Genomic DNA, 24,392 nt, shown 5'->3' on the forward strand with positions numbered 1-24,392 from the left:
GGGGAAAAGTACAGCCTATGTTTGGACCATTTTGTCTCTTATATGACTAATTATAATTACTCATGGACTCTAGGATTAGCCTCTTTATTTGGGGTAGGCAGAAGAGAATATTAAAATGTGTTAATCTTATTAGTCCATCCTGGTTTCTTGTGTTTGTGGGATAACTTTTTAAAAAACTTTTGTCAATCCACAGAAATTTGGTGGTGATACTTTCTTGTTCAGTTTCAGGCCGAGGGCATATTGCCTTGCCGACAGTGATGAGGAGTCCTCCAGTGCTGGCTCCTCTGAAGAAGATGATGCTTCAGAAGTGGTTGGTGGAGACAAGCAGCTCGCTCCAGGAAATGAAGGGTTTGTGGTTCAGAATATTTTTCCTTCTTCCTTCTCCCCCATCTTAGATGTTTCAGTTTATTTCCTGACTTCATTGAATTGATAACTTTGGGCTTTAATAACCAATATGTCGTTGCTTAAAATCTTGAGTCCCAAAGCTAAAAGCTTCTTCTTGCTGGCTCCCCTAACAAAAGAAGGAGAGCACCCTTGTAGATGGCTTTCTTCAAGAACATGGACAGTATAAATAAAAGTTTTCATTCATATGCCACTAGAACTAGGTAATTTCTGAGAGAGCAGAGCTTATTATAGTAACTTTATCTTTCCTATTCTAAATCTGAAGGTATGTTGGAGGATACCGGACAAGTAAGATTATGAGATTTGTGGACAAAATAACCAAGTCAAAATACTTTCAAAAAGCAACTGAGACAGAGTTTATTAAAAAGAAGATTGAGGAAGTCTCAAATACTCCACTGCTTCTGACTGTTGAAATACAAGAGTGTAAAGGAACGTTGGCAGTTAACATTCCTCCTCCTCCAACTGACCGAATATGGTATGTAGAACAAGACTGCAAAACTGTACTTAATTGTTAGATTACTGAAAGCAACATGTTCCTAACCTCGGGAACTCTAAATGTTTTTTCATCAACTCCCCATGGTTTAGTTTAATGATTATTAACTAGCTTTTGGTCTTATATTCTTTTTTTTTTTCCTGAGGCAATTTGGGTTAAGTGACTTGCTCAGGGTTACACAGGTAGAATGTGTTAAGTGTCTGAGGTCAACTCAGGTCCTCCTGACTTTAGAGCTAATGCTCTATCCACTGTGCCACCTAGCTGCCCTGGTTTCATATTCTTTTGCAAAGGATTAAATCACATTAAATTAGTCTTTATGCATTAGAAAAATCTCATTTTCAATGACTGAGAGGACACATGCATGGTTGTCTGCTTCTCATTTCCCCACGCCAGGACTCACCTCTCAATAAGACATCATATTCCTAGAACAAGTTGGATCAAGAATTACCAAGAGTTCCAAACACACACCATTATGAGAGGGAAGTTTTTTTAATTAGAGGTTCTGGATACTAATTATGTTCTCAGCCAGAGTTATATAGATGCATTTGTAAGCACCAGGGAAAAAGCCAGGAGACCAGAAGAATTTGAAGAGAAGATCTGCTAGAGAAAACAGGAAGGGATAAGATTAAGAGATAGGATTAAGTGTGGAACCTGGCTCTGGCAGTGAAAAGGGAGTAAAGGAGGAGATGGTAAGGGAAGTCCAAATGATGTGAGATGAGAAGGAGGGGATGAAGAGGAAAAGAGGTGTGGGAGGATAGGCACTCTTGAAGTAATGCTAGTAAGTGTGAAATTGTCTGACCCTTTTAGGTTACAGGGTTTTGGTTGTGTTTGTGTGTGTCTGTCTGTGTGTCTCTGTGTTTTAATTACACAAGCAGAATGGTCATTCTATCAAGGCTTGGACTGACTACCTGGAAAGGAGACTTAAGTTGGTAAAGACTCTGGGAGTCAGTTGTTTTTAAATTGTCCATGCCTTTTATCCCAGCAGTCCAACTACTAGGCAAACTCCAAGGAAGTCAAAGATGATAAAGTATATATTAGTTAATCAAGCATTTATTAAGCACCTACCATGTGCTAAGTATTCAGGATATAAATGCAAAGCTGAGATGACTCCTGCCTTCCAGGACTTTAAAACATTCTACTGGGTTACAACCAGGTCACAAATAAATACAAACTATACCCAAAATAAATAAGCCAAAAGTGTAGGACAAGGAAACTAACAATAAGGAGGACTTCTTGAAGGAGGTAGTTCTTATGCTGGGCCTTGAAGGGGTCCCAGAGTCCCAAGAGGCAGAGAGGAGGAGAGAGAACATTCTAAATGTAGGGGGCAGCATGCAGAAAAGCCTGGAGATGAGAGCTGGAATATTATGTTTAAAGTGCTGAAAGTGAGCCAGTTTGGTGGGAATGTGGAATGAGTTAGTGGGAGTAATGTATGATCAGACTATAAAGATAGGCTGGAGCCAGATGGTGAAGGGCTTTAAATGTCAAAAAGAGGAGATTGGAGTTTATCTTTCACCCTGTAAACAAGCTCCAGGAGCCACTGCAGCTTCTAGTATAGGGGAACAGTATAATCAAACCTATACTTTAGGAATGTCATTCTGACAGCTGTGTGGCAGATGGATCTAAATGGGGAGAATATGAGGCAAAAAGTCTAAGGCCCAAATACTCATACCAGCATTAGTAGTTGCAAATAACTAGAAACAAAGTGAGTACCCATCAGTTGATGAATGACTGGAAAATGTTTGGTACATGGATGTGATGAAATTTTATTGTGCAGTGAGAAATGATGAATATGAGAAATTCAGAAAAATATGTGAAAAGATGTACTTGAATTGATGCAGAACAAAATAAGCAGAACCAAGGCAACAGAATACAGTGACTACACAATGAAAATAATCACTAAATCGGACTGAGCAATTGAAAAACCAAATTAGGAAACTTATGTCTTCCCGCTCAGCAGAGAAAGAGGAGACTATGCAAAATTTTTAAGCATCAGATATAATTACTGTATTGAATATTTTTATTTAATTGTTTTTGTCTATCACAGGAGAGGTGGGAAATAATTAAAATGTTTGGAATATATAAATAAAAGACATTTTTGCAAACACTTTTTTAAAAGTGCTGACCCAGTAGGTCTTTTCAAAGTTGCAAATGCAGCTTTTTTCAGTGTCAGAGCCAACAAAGGCTCTCAGGAAGCAGGGCTGTTAAGTTATTGTAGAACCTATCAGTGATCAGGGCACTCTCACTCTGACTAGCCTTGTAAATATCCACCACAGAACTTCAAAACAGGAATGCTAGCCTTCTATTTGCCAAATGCTATCATTGTTCTCTGTAGATATATTCTGAGGAAATTGGTGGCAAAATTGAAATGGGCTTTCATTCATTTGACATTGTATATAGCATAATGGTACTTAAAAGGACCAAAAGGGAATTGGAAAGGGTTTCCTGTACTTCTCTTTTGTTTCTGACAGCTGTTGAATCAATATTATCTTGGTCTAAGGTCATGTTTTAGATGATATTTAAAATGCCATCTTTTTTTCATGCATAATATATTTTGTGATTGCCTACATTGGAGAACTTTTGCATATGAAGAAATTGTACTTTTGTATTTGTATTTTATTTAAAGGTATGGCTTCCGGAAGCCACCACATGTGGAGCTAAAGGCTCGGCCAAAACTTGGTGAAAGAGAAGTGACTATAGTTCATGTAACTGACTGGATAGAGAAGAAACTGGAACAAGAGTTTCAGGTATGTTTGTTATTGTCATCAAACCTTTGAGTCATTATGAACTTTTTCAATTCTTAGGGGTATAAACAGTAAATGTTATTGCTCAGTACAGTCAGCAAAGAAGTTCCCTGGGTCTCGGGGTGCTCTCTGCTTAAATGCCAACCCTGTTTTTATATTTTCCTTATCTCTTAGAAGCACAGTTGGAACCCAGATCAATCCACCTGGACATAAAGTTAACTCAATCTGCCCTAAGTTTGTTTCATTGTTTCTTGGCTCATAAGCCCTGGGTGGTGAAGTATGGGGGTAACTCGGTCTTCCACACTTCCAAAAGTGCCCTAGCCCCCAGCTGCTACTGAGCATTTTAGTCTTATGAAATGATATCATTTCATTTATTAAGGATCTTTGAATTCAACGAAGTAAATCTCCTATCCAGTAGTTGAAACCACTCATGACACTTGTGACAAATAGAGGTACATATTGTAGCAGTTGGAATGAAGGCTCCTTGAATTTGAGGAATTTAAAAAGTGGGACACTTTGGAAGTTTCTTTTTCCCATTTCATTTGGTGGCAAATGCTTCTTTGCACTGGAGGCTACATTGATTCTATTTAATAAAAACATTTATTAAGCACCTACTGGAAGCAAAACATTGAGGATCCTAAAGTAGACAAAGTCCCTGATCTCAAAGGACTTAAGTTTTTTCCATGAAGGGAATATCACATCATTCATTTATTTATTTTTAGTATGTTTTTTATTTTTACCAATTACATGTAAAGATAGTTTTTTACATTAATTTTTAAAAGATTTTGAGTTCCAAATTTTTTTTCTCTCTCCCTTCCTTACCTCCCCCTTTCCCAAGACAGCAAGGAACCTAACATAGATTATACAGAACATATCATTTAACACACAAATAGTGATCAGTTATTAATGTCCATAAAAGAAGAATAGTACATCCAGACTTGGGAGTAAGTGGTTGAAAAAGCTCTTCAGTCTGAGAAAGTAGAAAGGCTGAGGATTCTAAGGCACAGGTGAGACAGGAGCTCATTCCAGGCTCCAAGAATATATCCTGTGTGAAGCATAGACATGGAAAGTAAAATGAAGGGCATAGTCAGAAAGCCAGTTTGGCTGGAATTTAAAGGTTGTGAAATAAGTCTGCAAAAGCAGTAAAATGACAGTTTGGACTCCATGACCTGGGCTTGTCTGCCAGGTCTACTACTGAGTCTGAGATGCCACTGTGTCATCTTGGTAGAACTATATTGATGTGGGTCTAGAGATTAGGAGACAACCTAAAAATAGATACATAGCTTAAACATTATCTGTAGAACTTCAATTTGAGCTGTTGACAGCAAATGAGTTCACAGAAAAAGCGAGTACTCAGAGGGTGGGGTTTGAATGATGATCCAATAAAGGAATCGGGAAAGATCAGTTGTAGGAGAAAGGGAACCAGGTGAGAGTAGTGTCACAGAAACCAAGATAAGTATCGAAAATGACCATGAAATCCATGGTGACTGCAGTTTTAGACAGTGATAAAAGTTGGAAATCAGATTACAAGAAGTGTTGAGAAGTGACTGAGAGTTGAGGAAATATACAATGACTTTTTTTCTGGAAAATCGGCTGTGAAAAGAAAAAGAGAAATAGATGTAAATAGAGTTTGTAACTTTAGAATTCAATTAAAAATTCTACTGTGTTAACTCTTTAGTAATTTGAAAGCCCTTTAGAACAAATCTAAACCTCTACTTTATTACTTTATTTACTTCAATGAGAATGTACAAAGTCTGTGACATGAGTCTGTTGAAAGTAACATGGGGTAGGATGATTCAGTTGCTAGGGAAAACAGAAGGAACTTTTTTGGTAGACTCCTCATTACTAAATCTGTAACATGTTTTCTCTTGTGCTTTTCACAGAAATTTTTTGTTATGCCAAACATGGATGATGTTTATATCCCAATAATGCACTCGGCCATGGATCCCCGATCAGCTTCCTCTCTGCTCCAAGAACCACCCGTGGAAGCTGCTGCTGATCAGCTGTGACGTGTCAAGACCTGTGGTTTACAGTATTATGAGAATAATCATCAAGGGTTTTGGTTGTTTGAGCTGTGTTGTAGTTGTGCCCTTCACTTGTGCCAGAGATCCCCCCCAAAGGCCTGCTTCTGCCATGTCTCTGCCTGCCTGTTCCCATTCCACTGTGAGGCGTCTCTCCCTGGGTCAGCTGTGAAAATTTTGCCTTGGGCCGAGGATGATAGAACTGCCCTGGCCCATCCACAAGTTTTAAGTATGCAAAAGAATTGGAACTGTTGCTTCCCTGGACTGCAAAAAATGCCTTGGCAACCAAGGGACAAACAGCAAGCAAAAGGGGGATGAACCTGTGGAAGGGAAGACACTCTCTTCTTCTCAGCTCCTCTGGTGCTGGTCTTCAGGCAGCGCGCATTTAGGAAGGACTGTTTGGGGTTTATGGAGTGATCGCAAACTCCGCTCGCAGTAGTTCATTGGGAAAGCACCACTTGGGATGAGGGCTGCTTTGTGACTCATTTCATTGGCAGTAAGGAGATGGGCCTGGTAACTTTTTTTCCACATTAAATTGCGCATCTTTGGAAGCAAGTAGCCATAAAATATATATACACACTAACACACTCTCAGCCTGGGCGGGGATGTGGGCTTCTGTGAAACAGGCAAAGCCATGAGATCAAACCATACCAAGCCTTTTACCAGTGAGGTACAATCACAGTGCTTTGTAACTTCTCTGAATGTTTTTTGAAACATGAGCACACATGAAAATGTTTAACATTGCACCCAATGACCAGAAAGATCTGATTTTTCTGCTTGTAGAAAGAGAATCTTGATACCATAGGGGGTGGGGTAACCTTTGTACTTTACAGGCCTCCCACCCAATGTTTACTGTGTTATACCTGGAAGTTTTATATAGGAATTAAAATGCTTACTAAAGTCCCTTGTAAACTGGTTTTAGGAACAGTTTCTTTTCTAAATAATGGCCAAAATGGAAAGAGAACTGCTCCTGAAGTCTTATCTTGTGAGATTTCAAACCAAAAGTTTGCATATTTGAACACTACATAGCTGAGAATAAGCATTTGTGACATCTCCTTAAAGTTGCCAAATTTTATTTTTGTGTATTTGTGTCAGAATTTTAATTTAGTTTCTGAAAAATCAGCCTTATTTTTTACATTGTGTTCAAAGCAGCATTTGACCCAAACCCAAATTATCTTGTGTAACTTTGGATAATTTACTTAACACAACTAAGCCAATAGTAGAGGGTTTAAAAAGGAAAAAAACAAAACAATAATAAAAAAATATGCACCTTGCTTGAATGTGATTTAAAGAGAGCATTTAATATATTGAAGAAGATTATATTTGAACACTTATTTTGGTTACTTTTAATTGCATTCTATCTGACTAAATTCCTATTCCTTGACCATTCCAGTTTGTGTCCAGTTCTTAATTTCTCATTATGTAGGCTTAGCTGCCTTTCATAAAGTCCGCATGTCTTGTTCACTGGTCTTTATGATTTGATTTTTGTGCAATAATTAAAAATAAAAGGACGAGGTGCATTATTGTGTAGAAATTACACACAACTGTCTCTTATTGCACTTAATCAGAAGTATGTGGGGGATTACAATCACTTGCATTGTCTTCACAGAATAAATATCTCATGTCTAATACCTGAGCAGTTCATTGATTTTTTTCCTTGACCCGGCTTAGCTAATAACCAGAATATAGATTCTAAGATTGCCTGGAACATAGCCTGCAAATCCAACTTCCTGTTTGCTTGTCTTTAATTAATGTGCTCAACTGTATTAAAAACTACTAAGCCATAGCAAAATGTTTGTGGGAAACTATTTACAATTCTGTTGTCTTCCCAATCCCTAGTATGGCATCTTGCACATAGTAGTTGCTTAATGCCTGATGAATTGAATCTCATGCCATAGCATAATAATAGCTAACATTTACAGATTTGCCATGCACTTTGCAAATATTCTCCTTTGAAACACACAGCACTCATGGGACTAGGTGCTATTATTGTCCCCATTTTGCTGATGAGGAAACTGAAGGCAAATTGAGGTGAAGTGACTTATCCAGGATTGCATAGTTATTAGGATTCTAAAATATCACTTACAATTATTTTATAACATTTATTTCTAGATACTTTTATTCTTTAAAAATGTATTCCCTACTGTCTTTTCATGATATTTGACTTTTCTTACATAAACTTTGTACCTGAAGTGCCAAGCTCAGTGCTCTGCACATATTTGATGCTTAAATACATATTTGCTGGCTTTTGTTAAAAAAAAAAAAAAAAAAAAAAAATTGATAGTAAGTGTAACCTGAAAATTAGTAGTGACTAAAGGTTAATCAAAGGGGACCTTAAAAACAACTTTGTTAAGCAACAAACACTCTTTAAGAGTTGACCCCCATTCTGTTGCTAATGAAATGTATGTGTGTGGAAGATACTATTCTTTCATTTAAAAAATTAGTATGGAGGCCAGTTACAGACAAATTTACTCAAGTCATATATAAAACACAACATGCTCTACTCTGGGCTTCAAAATCAAAAGTGAGCCTAAGTCTAATTATAATGAATCAAACTAAATATACTGTTACTGATCTTTTAAGAGTTCCCCAATAAAGAATTTGAAAATACAGAAAAAGCACTGAACTGAGAAAGGTGACCTGACTCAGGCTCCACACTAATTGTGTGGCCTTGGACAATAATTCCTTAGCCTGTTTCATCATTAGTAAAGTGAAAGATTTGGAGCAAGATCCTCCTCATCCTTAGAATTCAAAGGTGTCTGAGTATGTCAGACAATCCTACCATCTCTAAATGGGTTATCAGCTATCATAACCCAGCCTAAGCATCATCATCTCTTCACTGAAAGGAAAAACCGTGGTATATTTTTCTGAGTTTTTTGGCAAATCATCACCTCCAATCCCCCTGGGCAACCAACATCTCTACTCAAAGAAAGTCACTCCAACATCTTTCCCTAACACCTGAGAATCTTCTTACACTTGGCCCCTAACCTCTGAATGTAAAAACCCCACAGGACATCTGAACTGTCATAATACAAGCTTGCTTAATGGTTGGTCTCAGGGCTCTGAAAAAGATTCGACAGGCTCTGTTGTACAACCCTGCTGTCTTTGAACACAACAGTCAATGAGTATAGAGTAATACTCAATTATGTCTACTTGACGATTCCCTCCTCAAATGCTTTGATGACATGGACAGATTTGTAAGAAGCCCATAGAAATCATGGAAAGAACTCTGATCAATTCGTATTTATCAATTACCTACTTTGTTCTAGGCACTCTGCCAAATGCTGGAAAAACAGACCAAAATGCAAGTCTTACTAAGGAGCTCGAATCCTATCAAGGGAAATGCACTCATAAGTAAATGTAAAATTTATGCAAATTAAATGCAAGGTAATTTCTGAAGGGAGGCACTAACAGCTATAGGTTGGGTATTAGGAACAGCTTCACGTGGAGAGGTGCTTGACCTGAGCTTTGAAGGAGGGGGCATTTAAGGACTGACAAAGGAATTGGGCTCAGGATCGACTGTACAAAAGAATGGAGATGGAATATTATGAATGAACTGCAGGAAATAAGCCAGTTAGACTCGAATATAAAGTGTATTAAGGAAAATAATATCATCAGCCTAGAAATATAGTCAGATGATGGAATTAATTTAAATAACAAATAGAGGGCTTTTCCATTTCATTTTCTAGCATCTTAGAAACTGAACATCACATTGGTAGTAAAAGATTGAGAAAATATTTGGGGCAAGGAGATCAAATATGGAACTATTTTAGTAACCGAAGGAAAAGGTGGTAAGGAACTGAATTAAGGTGGTAGACATGCAAGTAGGCAGGAAAAGTAAGATTATGGAGACAATCTCCGCAGGGGTGGCATCCTGTTGGAAACTCCAAATTCAGCGGTTGATGACATAGGACCAGAACTCATTTCCTGATATTTGTGCTCAACTCTTGACCTTTAGAACCTCTAGCTCAGAGGTTCTTGACCTTTTTTGTGTATCAAGAATCCATCTGACAGTCTGGAGGAGCCTATGGACTCCTCAGAGAATGTCTTTAAGTACATAAATTAAAATACATAGGTGTACAAAAGAAATTGTTAAGTTACCAAAAAATTGTTTAAAAGTTCATAATCCCTGGTTAGGAAACCCTGCTCAAAGGGGTTCCTTATCCCCTTAACTTCTCAGGAATAGGGTATTTCTCACAACTGTTAGGGGAATTATGAAACAGAGACTAAGGATCAAGACATAAAAATCACTAATTTTGATTATATAGAATTGAAGTTTCTTCATAAACATCAATGCAGTTAGAAAATAAAATTAACTGGGAGAAAAAGAAAACTTTAGTATCACTAATAGTCTGAAACCCTGAATATTAAGGAATGAATATACAAAAAGTGCCATTCTCCATAGATAGTCAAAGGATATGAGAATGCAAGAAAGGCAATTTACCAACTTGTGGCTTTCAATCAGTAACAGGGAGAAAAAAGGCAACTGGAAAAGGCAACAGATTGGAACTATGCTCCAAAGATCCCTAAATTGTTCCTTTGACAGAGATACCACTACTAGGCAAATATCCAGACACTAAATTGTTAAGGACCACACCTAAATGTGAAACCCAGAAAATCTGTAAAGGCTTAAAGGGAACTGTCCCAGTAAGGGGTGGTCAGTTCCCTCCACAGCTGTGAATCAATACACTTGAAAGAATTGCAAATCAGCCTTTACTGACACAGATGTTGCTTGTGGATTGGGAATGAAATAAATTGGAGGCAAAAGGGAAGAGGAGAGAGGTCAGAGAATGCAACTGCTCCTTAGTCTCGTTGTATCATCATCTCACATGAAGGGATCTGGTGTACTGGTCAGAATTAGATCCCTAGCAGCCACTAGCAGGTGGCTCTAACACCAAATGAAGAGGGAAAGGATTCCTATGGACAAAACTTGTAGTTTTTGCGTGTTAGCAAAACGAGTAGATGCCTATAAATTAGAAAATGGGCGAACAAATCATGGTATATGAATGTAATTATGTTGCTAGAAGAAATGGCAAAGGGAATGGACATATGGTATGAACCAAGTAGCAGGATCAGAATTAAATGCCTATGAAGAAAAAAACTGAAAAACTTAACTATGATCAACCCAACAACCCTGATTAGAGTTGTGTATCTTACCTATTGGCAGAGAAGAGACTAGAAGTGTAGAACATGACTGGCACTCTCAGATAAACTCACTATGTGGATTTGGTTTGCTTGAATGGCTAGTTATTTATAAGGGAAGAATTCTGAGTTTTTTCTTTTGGGGAGGGTGAATAGGAAGAGGAGTAGTGACTGCAATGCCAAAGAGCATCAATGAAACATTTTTTTAAAGCTTGTTATTTATCCAGTGTATATTTAATATGTCTACTTTATTTAAATTAGGGCAGCTAGGAGGTCCAGTGGATAGAGCATTGGCTTGGAATCTGGAAGACTCATCTTCCCTAGTTCAAATCTGGCTTCTGATACTAGTTATATGACTCCAGGCAAGTCACTTAACTTCACCTGCATCAGTTTCTTAATCTGTAAAATAAGAAGGAAATGGCAAACCACTCCAATATCTTTGTCAGGAAAACCTCAAATGGGGTCGGTCATAAAGAGTTGGACATGACTGAACAAATAAAAAATTTTTTTTTCTTAAAAAGTAGCTCCCTTCAAAGTACACTTGTCTAAAATAAGAAGTCCCTACCCTCAAGGAAGTCACATTCTAATGGGAAAGTCATACAGATGGATAAAACACCAGGAGCTAAAAAAAGCTGCTAAGTGATAATTAAGATGAGTCTTGAAGGCAGGGATTCCTAGAGAGCTTTGCAAGGATGAGGGACAGCCAATACAAAGCACATATGGAGTCACAAGATTTAGAGCTGTAAAGAACCCAGCAGATTATCAAGTCCATCTTCCCTTTCAGACCGATTTTACAGATGAAAGAACAATGGTTAAATGATTGTCAGAATCAGAAGTGAAGACTTGGGGATGGGGGGTTGGTAAAATGGGATTTGAACCCAGGTCTTCACGATTCACTTTTCCCAGGAGTAAGTCCAGGGTGGGTATGTGCCCTTCAGTATGCAATCCCTGAGATTTTCTCCAATTTATCCCACATGTATTTTACTTATACATAGATATTTGTATGACATGTCCCCTGAATTCTTGGAGAGCAGGGTACTTTTTGCCTTTCTTTTATATTCCCACTAAGCAAGCAGTGCATTTTTATTAGAAAAGAACAAACCCACACAAAGGGGCCATACTGACTTGTAAGCCAGTTTATATTTACATTTATTTATATTTTATTCTAGAGGTAATAGGAAAATACTTGAATTGACTGAGCAATAGTGTGACATGGTTGGCCTTGCACTTGAGGAAAATCACTTTGGCATCTAAGTCAAAACAGATCTGAAGGGGCAAAAAAAAAAAAGATTAGGTAACAATATTGCAACCGTTGAGGTGACTAATGATGACAGATATGAGAGGTCATGAAAATAACTTATTTGGCCACAGGTTAGATGTGGGTTAAATGCCAGGAGTCAAAAACAGATCTGAGACTGGGACAGACCTGTGTCTTGGAAGTAACAGGGAAGTTTAAAAAGAGGTAGGAGGATCTGTAAGTGGTTTTGAATATGATGAATTTGAGCTACCCCATGCTAGTGTGGGTTCTGACCTTTCTAATGTTCTGTGAGCTATTTCTACTTGATGTGGGACTAGAGATCAAGAATTAAGAACAAGTCTGCAAATATACATCTGGAAATCAATGTCAAGGGAATGTAGATCAGAAGAAGTACCTGTGAGCTTCTGAACAGGAGACTGAATTGTTAAAAGGGACAGAAACTAATCTACAAGAGGGTGTACTCCAATCTATGGCTTTTTACGTGAGCCACTTCAAACGCTTTTTTCCCCTACTCTTCCCCTTCTCAGCTTTCCTCAATGTCACTTGCTCTAAAATGCCTACATGCCTGGCACAGAAGGAAGCACTAGGTTGTCTCCTTCCTTGGAAAAGTGAGCTTGGCCACTTTCCAATTGATAAATGGTCAAAGGACAGAAACAATTTTCAGATGAAGAAATTAAAGCAATTTCTAGTCCATATGAAAAAATGCTCTAAATCACACTAGAGAAATGCAAATTAATACAACTGAAGTATCACTACACACTCTCAGATTAAGATGGCAGGAAAAGATGATGTTGGAGAGGATGTGAGACAACTGGGACACTACTACATTGCTGGTGGAGTTGTGAACGGATCCAACCATTCTGGAGAGTACTTTGGAACTATGCTTAAAAAGTTATCAAACTGTGCATACCCTTTGATCCAGCAGTGTTTCTACTGGGCTTATATCCCAGAGATCTTAAAGGGAAAAGGACTTATATGTGCAAGAATGTTTGTGGCAGCCCTTTTTGTAGTGGCTAGAAACTGGAAATTGAATGGACGCCCATCAGTTGGAGAATGGCCAAGTTATGGTATATGAATGTAATGGAATATTATTGTTCTATAATTAACGATCAACAGCATAATTTCAGAGAGCCCTGGAGAGCCTTTCATGAACTGATTCTGAGTGAAGTGAGTAGAACCCAGAACGTTGTAGACAGCATCAAGATTATGTGCAAATCAACTGTGATGGATGTGGCTCTTTTCAAAAGAGGCCAATTGCAACAGACTTGGGAGAGTCATCAATATCCAGAGAGCTTTGGGAACTGAATGTGGATCACAACATAGAATTTTCAACTTTGCTTTTTTTCCCTTTTTGATTCGATTTTCCTTTGCGCAGCATGTGGAACTATATATACAAGAATTGCACATGTTGGACATGTATTGGATTACTGTCTAGGGGAGGGGATGGAAGGAAAATTAGGAACACGGGGTTTTGCAAGGATGAATGTTTAAAAATCTATGTATTTTGAAAATAAAAAGCTATTAAGAAAGTTTGGGGGTTGAGGCAGCTAAGTGGCACAATGAATAGAGCACCAACCCATAAGTAAGGAACACACGAGCTTAAATCAACATTTCCTAGCTGTGGGACCCTGGGCAAGTCAATCAAACCTAATTGCCTCAGCCAAAAAAAAAAAAAAAAGTTTGGGAGCAAGGACTGTTAAGACACTTCAGACTCCAGGCATTTTTACTTGTCAAGTCCCCCTGACCTTTACCTCCCGACTTACTATTACCAGCTATATTACAAGACTTATTCTATCTCCTTTAAATTCAACAGCAAAGTGGGGAGTTTACATGTAAACAAGAAATATAAGAATAAAGAAAAGGGGAAAGAAGGAAATAATGGTGGAACAGTCAAGGAAAACATTGCCACTCCAGGAGGGGACAGAAACCTGCCAAGCCTTGAAAATGGTTCCAAAAGTAACAGTTACGGTATATCCCCAACAAATTTTTAGTTAGTGTGAAGGCAAAATTCTTAACAGTGATATAAAATGCAGAAAGGTACACTGAAACCGGATTGTGGAAAGTTTTAAATAATCAAGCTGAAGAGTGCATCTATGCCAAAATTGTTAATTTTTTAAAAGGACAGGCATACAAGATCTGATACTTGAGGTATATTTGCTATGTGGAAACTGGTCCCAGTTAAAAACCAAGGGCCCTTCACACCTTACAGTGAGTGCCTTGCCTCAAATTTATGGGTTTTTCCAACTACCAAGAACTACCCTTCTCTAACACTATTCCCAATGCTCTTAATAAGGGTAACTCTCAAAGTTAAAAAATCTAACTATTAAAATTATAATTTAAATTGCCCATTTCTGCTCCTCCAAGCAGAAAAAATTACATTCTTATTGTCTCGTTTCCCTGCCCTTTCCCCTACTTAACGTGGCAAGCTTGTTAGGAAATAAGAGTAGGAAAGGTGGAATACTTTCCCAAGACATCCTCTACCCCAAATTCAATTCAACAAACACTTTCTAGGTTTTCTCACAATCATCGAGTATTTTTCTCATCCCACTCGGTGGTTCCTTTGCCCAAATAACCCAATGCTTTTTAAAAGCATTTTATTGCCAGTAACAATTATATACGTTAAATCTCTCTGCAAAACGCAAGCTGCGGTTGAGTAGGATGATCTCACTGCCTCCAAGGTACTTGGCAATACCCGCCGGAGAGCACTGATTGCTGGCAGACTGTACTTGGTAAGAGCGGGGATCCCTACCACAGCCGCGTGTTTAGCAGTCCTACACGGCCCGCCCGTAGCAATCCTCGCCATTCTCCAAGTGGAGGCGCGCCGCGTGTCGCTTGTCCTTAAAAGAACCGCTCAAAGTTGGCCTAAGCGGAACCAGTTATAAACAAGCTGGGATGCTCTTGCACCGCTGCTTGGCCCGGGATGCCACAGCACAGGCGTTCCGCGGGTTCAAAGGCAAGTGCGAGCGACGCCAAAGAGAAAACACGCGAGACACGAAGCTGAGACTTTGGGAATTTTTTATTGGGAGCTTTTACACAAGGGGGAGCACTGACGGAGGATGTGGAGGCGCGCGTGCGCAGAACGGTTCCGTCGCGACGGCAGGACACACACGGGATCTGCGGGGACGAGAGTAAGGGGATGAAGGAGCCTGGAAATGGCAGAGTCCCGACCCACGCCGCTCGGCGGGGCCTTGGCTCAGACTCCAATTCACTTCACGGTAGTCAGTAGTCTAACACGCTTTCATAGTTGTCATCACGGCCGCCAGCTTCCCCCACCCCCCAGCTCATCACAGCCACCACTTACCCAGAGAGCAGCGCCGAGTCGAAAGGACTGAACGCTCGCGCGGGCCGCGGGTTAAAACCGGAGGGGAGAGCAAAGGGGTGGGCTTAACCGAAAGCAGCCAATAACTGATCAGATATTAACCATGTGACTCTATAGTTGTCTTTGGGTTGACCAATCCAAGACGTCCTATGGAGGACGGTTCTACATCAACCATAGAGACGAGAAAGCGATTAGGAGAGGGCGAGAGGGGTTCCTGCTTTCCGCAAGATTTGGCGCCCTCTTTTAAATAAATCAAGTTTTACTTCCTCTTTGCGCCTGCGTTCCTTGGATGCGCTAGTAAATGTTTAACTACAGCCTCTCGGAGAGAGAAATGTACGCACGCGCAGCACTAGCCAATCAACAAAACTGGTTCAAACCCAGATTAGCATTTGCCGATTTCCAAGGAGTAAATAAATGCTCAACCCGGAGATTTAACAACTGGCTCCGGTTGTTGCTTGCTCCAGTACAGCTCTGGCCAGGTTTTCCGAGCCTTTGCAGCGACTATGCCCCGTGGTTAGAACGTACTGCTCTCTCCTTGCCTGCACCCGTCACAATTCTTGTTGTTTTTCTTTTTTATCCTGTTTTTTTAACAGCCAACATTTACGTAGCGCATTTAAATGCTTACAAATTTCTTTGCAAATGTTATCTCAGCAATTCCGGGAAGCAGGTGCTGTTGTTATTCCCTTTTTACAAATAAGGAAATTGAGTCTGAGTAAGTAAGTTTCCCTGTGCTGCAATTAACAAGTGACACCACAGATTTGGACTCGGGTCTTCCTAATTTCAGGCTGAGCACTCTACACAGTGCAGGCACCTCCCGGTTGTCTTTGTCTTGTCTTACTCATAGTAGCTGCAGCAGCAGCAGTGGCAGTAGGACTACTAGTAGCGGCAGTGGTAGTAATAGTACTACAAATAGTGCTGCTGCTGGTGATACTAATAAGACAAGACAAAGACAGCTGCATGATGCATTGAGCAGAATGCTCAACATAGTAGTAACAATAATAGCTTTTATATAACTGTTTAAAATTTGCAGTGTTTCCCACGAATTATTCTATTTTTAAGTAAGGTGGGTACAATTATTTTCCCCATTTTACAAAGGAGTAAACTAAGGCTAAGAAGTTAAGTGTCTTGCCTGAGATCACACAGCTAGTAAGTGTCTTGATTCTAGACCTAGCTTTTTATCCACTGTGTCCCCTTGTAGCTTTGGTTCTTTCTGGACTCCCAGTGTGCCCGTCTTCCATGTTTGTTCCAGTTCCACGCTTACAGGTCTTGCTTCTCTCCTTCTTGAAAGGGTAAGGTCCAGGTTAATGGTCAGAGGGTCCCAGTGATTCTCCAGGGGCAGAAATAGAGGGCCACTGGAAGTTTTTGTCTGCTTATGACAGCTTCTCCAATGCCCTGTGACATTCCTTCCTAAGATCAGAAATTTTGCAGTCTCTTACAAGACTGCTTGGTCCAATTGATATCTGTCATTATATACATCATAGCATAGAAATAAACATTAGCTTTGAACAGAATAAGGATGGTTAATTCTGCATCTGAGTCCACAGTTTTAACTCACAATTTCCTGACTCCAGGCCCAGATCTTTCTCCAGTGTGTCAGCAGCATTTACATTAGGGGCGTAGAAGATGAGAGAGACAGAGAGACAGAAAGACAGAGACAGAGAGAGAGAGAGACAGAGAGGAGAGAGACAGACAGACAGACAGACAGAGACAGAGAGAGAGAGAGAGACAGATAGACAGACAGAGAGACAGAAAGAGAGAGAGAGAGAGAGAGAGAGAGAGAGAGACAGAGACAGAGAGGAGAGAGAGAGAAAAAAACAGAGAGAGAGAGAGAGAGAGAGAATATTTGAAGATTAGGACAGTTTGGTGGCTTAGCAGTGCCAGGCCTGGAGTCAGGAAAACCTGATGTCAAATCTAGCCTCAGGTACTTACTAACCATGTGACTCTGAGCAAGTCATTTAACCTGTTTGCCTCAGTTTCCTCATCTGTAAAATGAGCTGGAGAAGGAAATAGTGGACCACTCCAGTATCTTTGCCAAGAAAACCCCAAATGAGGTCATGAAAAGTTGGACATGACTGAACAACATGTTCAGTCCTTACTGAGTGTAACTCAGTAAGACCTTACTCAGTGTAACTCATTTGTATAACTTCTCAGAACAGAAAAGAAAAACATGAATTGATTTCCGTGCAAATGAAAAAAAAAAAAAAATAACCTTTGTAAAGAGGAAGGCAGCAAGTGATCTCTGGGGCTAGAATTGCTGAGGTAGCAAACTCCTTTACCCACATCTGAGTTGATTAGAGACAAGACAATAGCACAAACACTGCCCATATACACAACTGCTATGCAAGAAATATGGAAGTTCCAGAAAATGGTAGGGAGAGCAGAGAGACCTGAGGCTCTGTCTTTTTTACTTTTACTCTGTTTCCACCTTTTGCCTCTACAGCCTTTCACACTGTTGAATGCCCTCTACTTCCCAATACAATCTTCTCTGAATTTTTCATAACCTTCCAATTGCTCCTCAGTCTCCTTTCCCACATCTCTATCCACATTATGTACATTAATTGTAGGCTTGTACCTCAAATTTCTGTCCTGGGCCATCTTCTCTATATTCTCCCATTTGGTGATGATCTCATCAGCTTCCATGGGTTCATTTTTCATCTCTATGCAGCTGATTCCTATATCTGTGTATCCAATTCTATTCTGTCTTCTGAGTTTCGGTCCTAAATCACTAACTAGTTATATTAGATATTTGTAACTGGATGTTAAGCATCTCAAAATCTACATGTCAAAAACAACTCACTGTTTTTCTTTCAAAAGCTTTTTCTAAACAGTCCACATGTGCAAAACTGTTTATGATAGCCCTTTTTGTAGTGGCAAGGAACTGGAAACAGTGAACACCCATCAATTGGAGAATGGCTGAATAAGTTATAGTATATAGATGTTAGGGAATATTATTGTTCTATAGGAAATGACCAACAGGATGATGTCAGAGAGGCCTGGAGAGACTGACGATGCTGAATGAAATGAGTAGAATCTGGGGAGACTATACACAGCAACAAGAAGATTATGTGATCCATTGAGATGGACTTGGCTCTTTTCAACAATGAGATGATTCAAGGCAATTCCAATAGACTTGTGATGGAAGATGCTATCCACAGCCAGAGCAAGAACTATGGGGACTGAATGAGGATCAAAACATAGTATTTTTTTTTTTTTTTACCATTTTTTGTTGTTTGTTTTTTCTTTCTCATATTTTTTTTCCTTTCTGATCTGTTTTTTTTTTTTTTTTGCATAGCATGATGAATATGGAAATATGTTTATAAGAATTGCACTTGTTTAACCTAAATCTAATTACTTGCTTCTTGGGGAGCAGAGAGGGGGAAGAGAGGGAGGAAATTTTAGAATACTAGGTTTTTCAAAGGTGAATGTTGAAAACTATCTTTGCATGTATTTGGGAAAAAAATAAAATACTATTTAAAAAAAAACCACAACTCTTCCTAATATCCTTCCTTAGTTTTGTTAAGTACACCATAAGCCTTTTAATCACCCAGGTTCCCAACCTTAGAGTTAACCTGTATTCTTTGTTCTCCACCTCCCAAATATCTAATCAATTGCCAAGAATGGATTCTATATCCACATTTATCATATCTGTCCTCTTATCTCTACTTATCCCTTAATCACATTAGCTCAGCCCTTCATCACTTGTTACCTAGATCATTTCAAGTTTCCTAATATATCTTTCTGTCTCAAGTTTCTCTCTTCTCCAATCCATACTCTACATAATTACCAGTGATTTTCTAAAGCACTTGTTTAAAAATGTTATTCCCCTGCTCAATAAAACTAAGGGACCTCTGGGATCAAATATGAACTCCTCTGTTTGATTTTTAAAGACTTTCACATTTTAATGCCAAATTTCCTTTCTATAATATATGTGTGTATATATTTGTTCAAATACACACTAACATAATATATATGTATATACATACATATACATATATTCCAATGAATTCTGTGGTCTGTTCAAACTGGCTTATTTGCTGTCCATCACACAGGACATTCTATTTCTCATCCTTCCTCTTTTCAGACCTCTTTGGCATGCCAGTGAAACTTAGGAATTTTTTCAGTATCTTATTTTTAAGTGCATAAAATAAAAATATATGATTACAAGGCAAACCAATTATGTTAAAATTTGATTTATCCATATATATGAAATCTATATATGGACTCCTTGGTCAAGGAACCCTAGATTAAAAATCATTTTACTGGCAAAATACTCCAGATGGTCTTGTTTGCAGATAATATTTTTTGGTTGAATCAATTCTGAGGACATCCCTATGTGGAAATTTTTCTAATAAAAAGAGGGAGAGAAAGACTAAAAAGGTAGAGAATGTAAAACAAGCCAGGCCAAACCTATTTGTTGCTCAACCCTGAGGGGGAAGAGGAGCAGGAAAGAAGTATGTGTGTATCATATACAAAAATGTATGTGATGATCTATAAATCTAAATAGAAAATTCTACACATTACTTTCAAAAACTATCCTTTTTATCTGTGCTTCCCTATGAAATTCCTTTTGTTCTCTTCCAGGCCCTTAAAAAATGTTAATAGCTCTTTTTGATTTTCATCAAGATTGTTGACATCTATTCTACTGCCTCCTCCACTAGAAAATCTAAAAAAAAAAAAAGAAAAAAGAAAAAAGAAAAGAAAAGAAAAGAAAAAATCCTTGAATAAATAAACATGGTCAAGCAAAACAAATTCTTACATTGACCCTGTCCAAAAATGTTTATCTCTCTACCTTGAATTTACCATATTTCTGTCATTTGGCAGATAGCATGTTTTGTTATCGCTCCTCTGGACCTACATTGATCAGAATTCTTAAGTCTTTCAAAGTTGGGTTTTTTGTTTTTAACAATAGGTATAGAGGAAGCTAGGTGGTACAATGGCTAGAAACCTGGACTTAGAGGTTCTCTTCCCCTCCCCCTTCTCCTTGTAAAAATTTTCTCCTAGTTCTGCTCACTTCACTATGTATCATCAGATAATGCTACCCATAATCCCTTGAAATTATCTTTTGCATTTCTTAGAGAGCAATAATATTCCATTTCGTTCATATACCACATTTAATTCAATTATTCCTCAACTGATAGGCATCTTCTTAGAGGCTCATTCTTTTCTTTTTCCTATCTAATCTTCTCTTCAGCATCAAGAAGTTTATTTTGCTTACAGCTTTTCCTGCTCCAATATTTTCCTCCCACTGGATTTGCAATAATTTGGGAAGTGTTTGTAGTGTAGGAGGATTGTCCCATAAGCAGAACACCTGTGATGCTGCTCCCCAAATGGAGGTGGTTGGAGAGTTGAAGTTTTTCATTCAACTGATTTTTAAACAATTTATTTATTTTCCAAATACATGTAAAGATAGTTTTCAAAATTAATTTTTGTAAGACTTGGTGTTCAGATTTTTCTTCCTCTCTCCCTTACCTCCTCCTCCCCAAGATAGGAAGAAATTTGATATAGGTTAAATATGTGCAATTCTTTTAAATATATTTTCAGATTTGTCAGGTTATAGAAGAAAACTTACACCAAAAGGGAAAAACAAGAGAAAAAATTTAAAAAAAGGTGAAAATACTGTGCTTTTGTCCATATTCAATCTCCATAGATCTATTTTTGGATGTGGTTGGTATTTTCCATCCCAAGTCTATTGGAATAGACATGAATCACCAAATTGTTCAGAAGAGCCAAGTCCATCACAGTTGCTCATCACATAATCTTGTTATCATGTGCAATGTTCTCTTGGTTCTTGCTCACTTCACTCAGCATCAGTTCATGTAAGTCTTTCCAGGCTTTGCTGTCATTCTACTTCTTGATCACTATTCAGTCTGTTATGAATTTGAAGTTTTTGTGGAAGTGGGTATGGTAGCCTACCTCCATTTATGCAGCCATAAATGGCTAACATTAACAGGAAGTTTCCCCCTATATTGTTGGGCAAAATGTTTAGAGATATAAATTTTCTCCAAAAACCTGCTTTGGCTGCATATCAAAAGTTTAGGTACATTATTTCATTATTGACCTTTTCTTTGATAAATTATCTATTCTTATAATTTATTTTTTAGTTTGATATTATTTAATATACACCCACTTGAATCTTTTCTTTAAGTGCCCTTTTTTGATTATAACATTTAATTAATTGTGGTCATGAAGAATTTGTTTAATATCTGCTTTTATTCTTTTTTCTGCTTTTATTCTTGAGTTTTTTGAGAGCTTTATCTTATAAGATGAAATACAACAGACATAAATTTTGCATGAATAAAATGGGTTAAAAAAAATCAATGGATTTTTTTGTTTGATTGTTTTCTGACTCTTTATGACCTCACTTGGGTTTTGGTTTTTTTTGTTTGTTTGTTTGTTTTTTTGACATAGTGGTTTTCCATTTCTTTCTTAGAGTCATTTTACAGATGAGGAAACTGAGGCAAACAGGGTTAAATGACTTTCCCAGTGTCACATAACTAGTAAGTGCATGAGGCTATATTTGAATTCAAAAGATGAATCTTCCTGACTGCAGACCCAGCACTCTACCTACTGCATCACCTAGCTGTTCCATAAAGTGATTTCTTGAAAGCATGAGTGACTATATCAACTCTCTGCTTAATGAGCTCCAACAGATCTCTATTACTTTCAGAATGAAATATAAACTTCCTTGTTATGTACTTAAAAGTTCTTCATAATCTGGCCTCACCTTACCTTTCCAGTCTTCTCACACTTTATTGTCCTCCACACTTTCTATAGTCCAATTACGGTGACTTATTCACAGGTCCTCAAACAGGACACTCTTCTGTCTGTCTGTATCCATGCCTTTGTGCTGCCTAATATCTGTATCTGGATGCGCTTCCCCTTCACTTTCACCTCTTGTTTTCCTTCAAGCATCCACCCAAGTCCTCTTTTCTTTAGGAAACCTTGCATAGTGCCCTTCTAATTTCTAATGCCTTTCCCTCTGAGATTATCTTTCATTTACCCCATATATGTTTTATATTACCTTATTTTTTACATGTTCTCCGTTCCTTTAGAATAGATACTTCTTGGGTATCTATGTTTCCCTGTACTAAGAGTACAGGGACTCTTGCTGCCTTTCTTTAGGTCCCTGATACTTAGCAGAGTATATGATATACTTGTTGTTCAGTTATTTCAATCACATTCAACTCTTCACAACCATTTGGGGTTTTCTTGGCAAAGATGCTGGAGTGATTTGTCATTCCTTTTTCCAGCTCATTTTACAGATGAGGAAACTGAGGCAGACAGCATTAAGTGATTTTCCCAGGGCTATACAGCTGATAAGTGTCTAAGGCCAAATTTCAACTCAGGCAGTGAGAAGTTACTTTATGCCATTTAGGACACCTAGTAGTGGATAGAGAGTGCCAGGCCTTAAAACATGAAGACCTAACTCTCCAGTTACATGAGAATATCTTCTTTTTCTAAACTTCCAAAAATCAAATTAGCATTTTAATGCTGCTGTCATGAAACAAGGCAGACTACTATAGTATAGTCTCCCTATATTATGAGAAAAATCCATTATTAAAAATACAAAGGAGCATTAGAGTATATAATAAATAGAATCCTATTGAATTTTAAAATCCAATAATTTTGGAACAGAACTGTCAATTCATATACTGATAAAATGGTTTAAGTGTTTTTATAGTTTTATTTTCCTTGAACACTAGAAAAGAATTGTGGTTTTAAAAAAAAGCATATTAGAGGCAGCTAGATGGCGCAGTGGATAGAGCATTAGCTGAAGGCACGAGGACTTGAGTTCAAAAATGATCTCAGATACTTAATACGTGTTAACTGTGTGATCCTGGGCAAGTCACTTAACCCCAATTGCTTCAGGAAAAAAAAAGCATACTACATTGTATTAATGTCTTTTGTTTTTATGTAATGGTAATTTCCCAACTTCTCTTTCTCTCCCTTCCTCCCTCCCTTCCTTCCTCCCTCTTTCCCTCTCTCCCTCCCTTCCTCCCTCCCTCCCCCTCTTCCTCCCTCCCTCCCTCTCTCTCTCCTCTCCCTTCCTTCCTCCATCTCTTTCCCTCTCCTTCCCTCCCTCCCTTTCTCTCTCCTTCTCTCCCTCCCTTCCTCCCTCTCTTCCCCCTTCTCTCCTCCTACACCCCTAATGTAGGAGCTGACCCACTGGAGAAAGAGCTGGGCCTGGAATCAGGCAGTTGTGAGTTAAAACTGTGGACTCAGACATTTATTAACTGTGTGATCCTGAGTGAGTCACATAACCTCTGTTTGTCTTTTGCCTCCTTTTTCCCAATTGTAAATGAGGGACAAAAATAGCACCTGTCTCTAGGGATGGTGGTGAGATCAAAGAAGATAATTATTTGTAAAGATGTCTGGCACATAGTAGATACTATTTATGAATGCTTATTCCTTTCTTTTCCCCTTTCCATTGTAAAAATGGAGAACAGGGGAGAGTTGGTGCTTGACTTTCTGTTCGCAGATGATTGTACACTCAGGGCAGCTTCTGAGGCTGAGATGCAACAAAGTGTGGATGGCTTCTCCAATGTTTGTGCAAATTTTGGTCTAACAATTAGCACCCAGAAATCAGAGGTTTTCCACCTGCCAGCACTAAACCATTTATATGGGGAACCATCAGTTACAGCAAATGGTGAAATTTTGAATGCTGTGGATAAGCTCACTTATTTTGGCAACATGATGAGATTGACACATACATTGCCAGAGCTGGACACTCCATATTTGTAAGGTTCTGAAGGAAAGTATGGAAAAAAGAGGTATAATGCTGCATTCCATACTATAGGTCTACAATGTTCTTGTGGTGACTCTATTGTTATATGTCTGTGAAACCCGGATGGTCTGTCTACCAGCACTGAAACCGAATCTCTTCCATTTGAATTGTCTTAGAACGATTCTGAAGATCACCTTGTAGGATTAAATACCCAACACTGAGGTCCTTTCTCAAGCTTTCTCAAGCTAAATTACCGAGCATTTGAACATTACTGCAAAGCAGACCTTAATG

The 24,392-nt window shown here is 38.5% G+C and overlaps 1 protein-coding gene, 1 long non-coding RNA gene and 2 other non-coding genes across 8 annotated transcripts in view; 1 reads left to right on the forward strand and 3 right to left on the reverse strand.

Moving 5' to 3' along the window:
- Positions 1–7,945, forward strand: part of TEX2 (testis expressed 2) — a 140,654-nt gene extending 132,709 nt beyond the window's left edge. For 2 of the 5 annotated variants that reach the window (XM_031965876.1, XM_031965875.1), the window contains 4 exons: positions 223–348; positions 668–877; positions 3,519–3,639; positions 5,520–7,936. In XM_031965876.1, coding sequence (XP_031821736.1) covers positions 223–348; positions 668–877; positions 3,519–3,639; positions 5,520–5,645 — 583 coding nt within the window. In that variant the 3' untranslated portion in view covers positions 5,646–7,936. Of the gene's footprint in view, positions 1–222; positions 349–667; positions 878–3,518; positions 3,640–5,519 lie in introns of all 5 variants that reach the window. The other 3 variants (XM_031965873.1, XM_031965877.1, XM_031965878.1) reach the window with 2 other exon arrangements.
- Positions 7,946–14,880: 6,935 nt separating this feature from the next.
- Positions 14,881–15,018, reverse strand: LOC111720541. Its single transcript, XR_002770186.1, has one exon. It is a non-coding gene; the product is annotated as a small nucleolar RNA SNORA76 (small nucleolar RNA).
- Positions 15,019–15,055: 37 nt separating this feature from the next.
- Positions 15,056–15,606, reverse strand: LOC100913421. The gene is made up of 2 exons (XR_001120992.2): positions 15,359–15,606; positions 15,056–15,171 (listed from the first exon to the last, which is right to left on the reverse strand). It is a non-coding gene; the product is annotated as an uncharacterized LOC100913421 (long non-coding RNA).
- Positions 15,249–15,314, reverse strand: LOC111720545. The gene has a single exon (XR_002770190.1). It is a non-coding gene; the product is annotated as a small nucleolar RNA SNORD104 (small nucleolar RNA).
- Positions 15,607–24,392: the final 8,786 nt, after the last annotated feature.

The sequence above is a fragment of the Sarcophilus harrisii genome, chromosome 4 (genome assembly GCF_902635505.1).
Source record: "Sarcophilus harrisii chromosome 4, mSarHar1.11, whole genome shotgun sequence".
NCBI classification, from domain to species: Eukaryota; Metazoa; Chordata; class Mammalia; order Dasyuromorphia; family Dasyuridae; genus Sarcophilus; species Sarcophilus harrisii.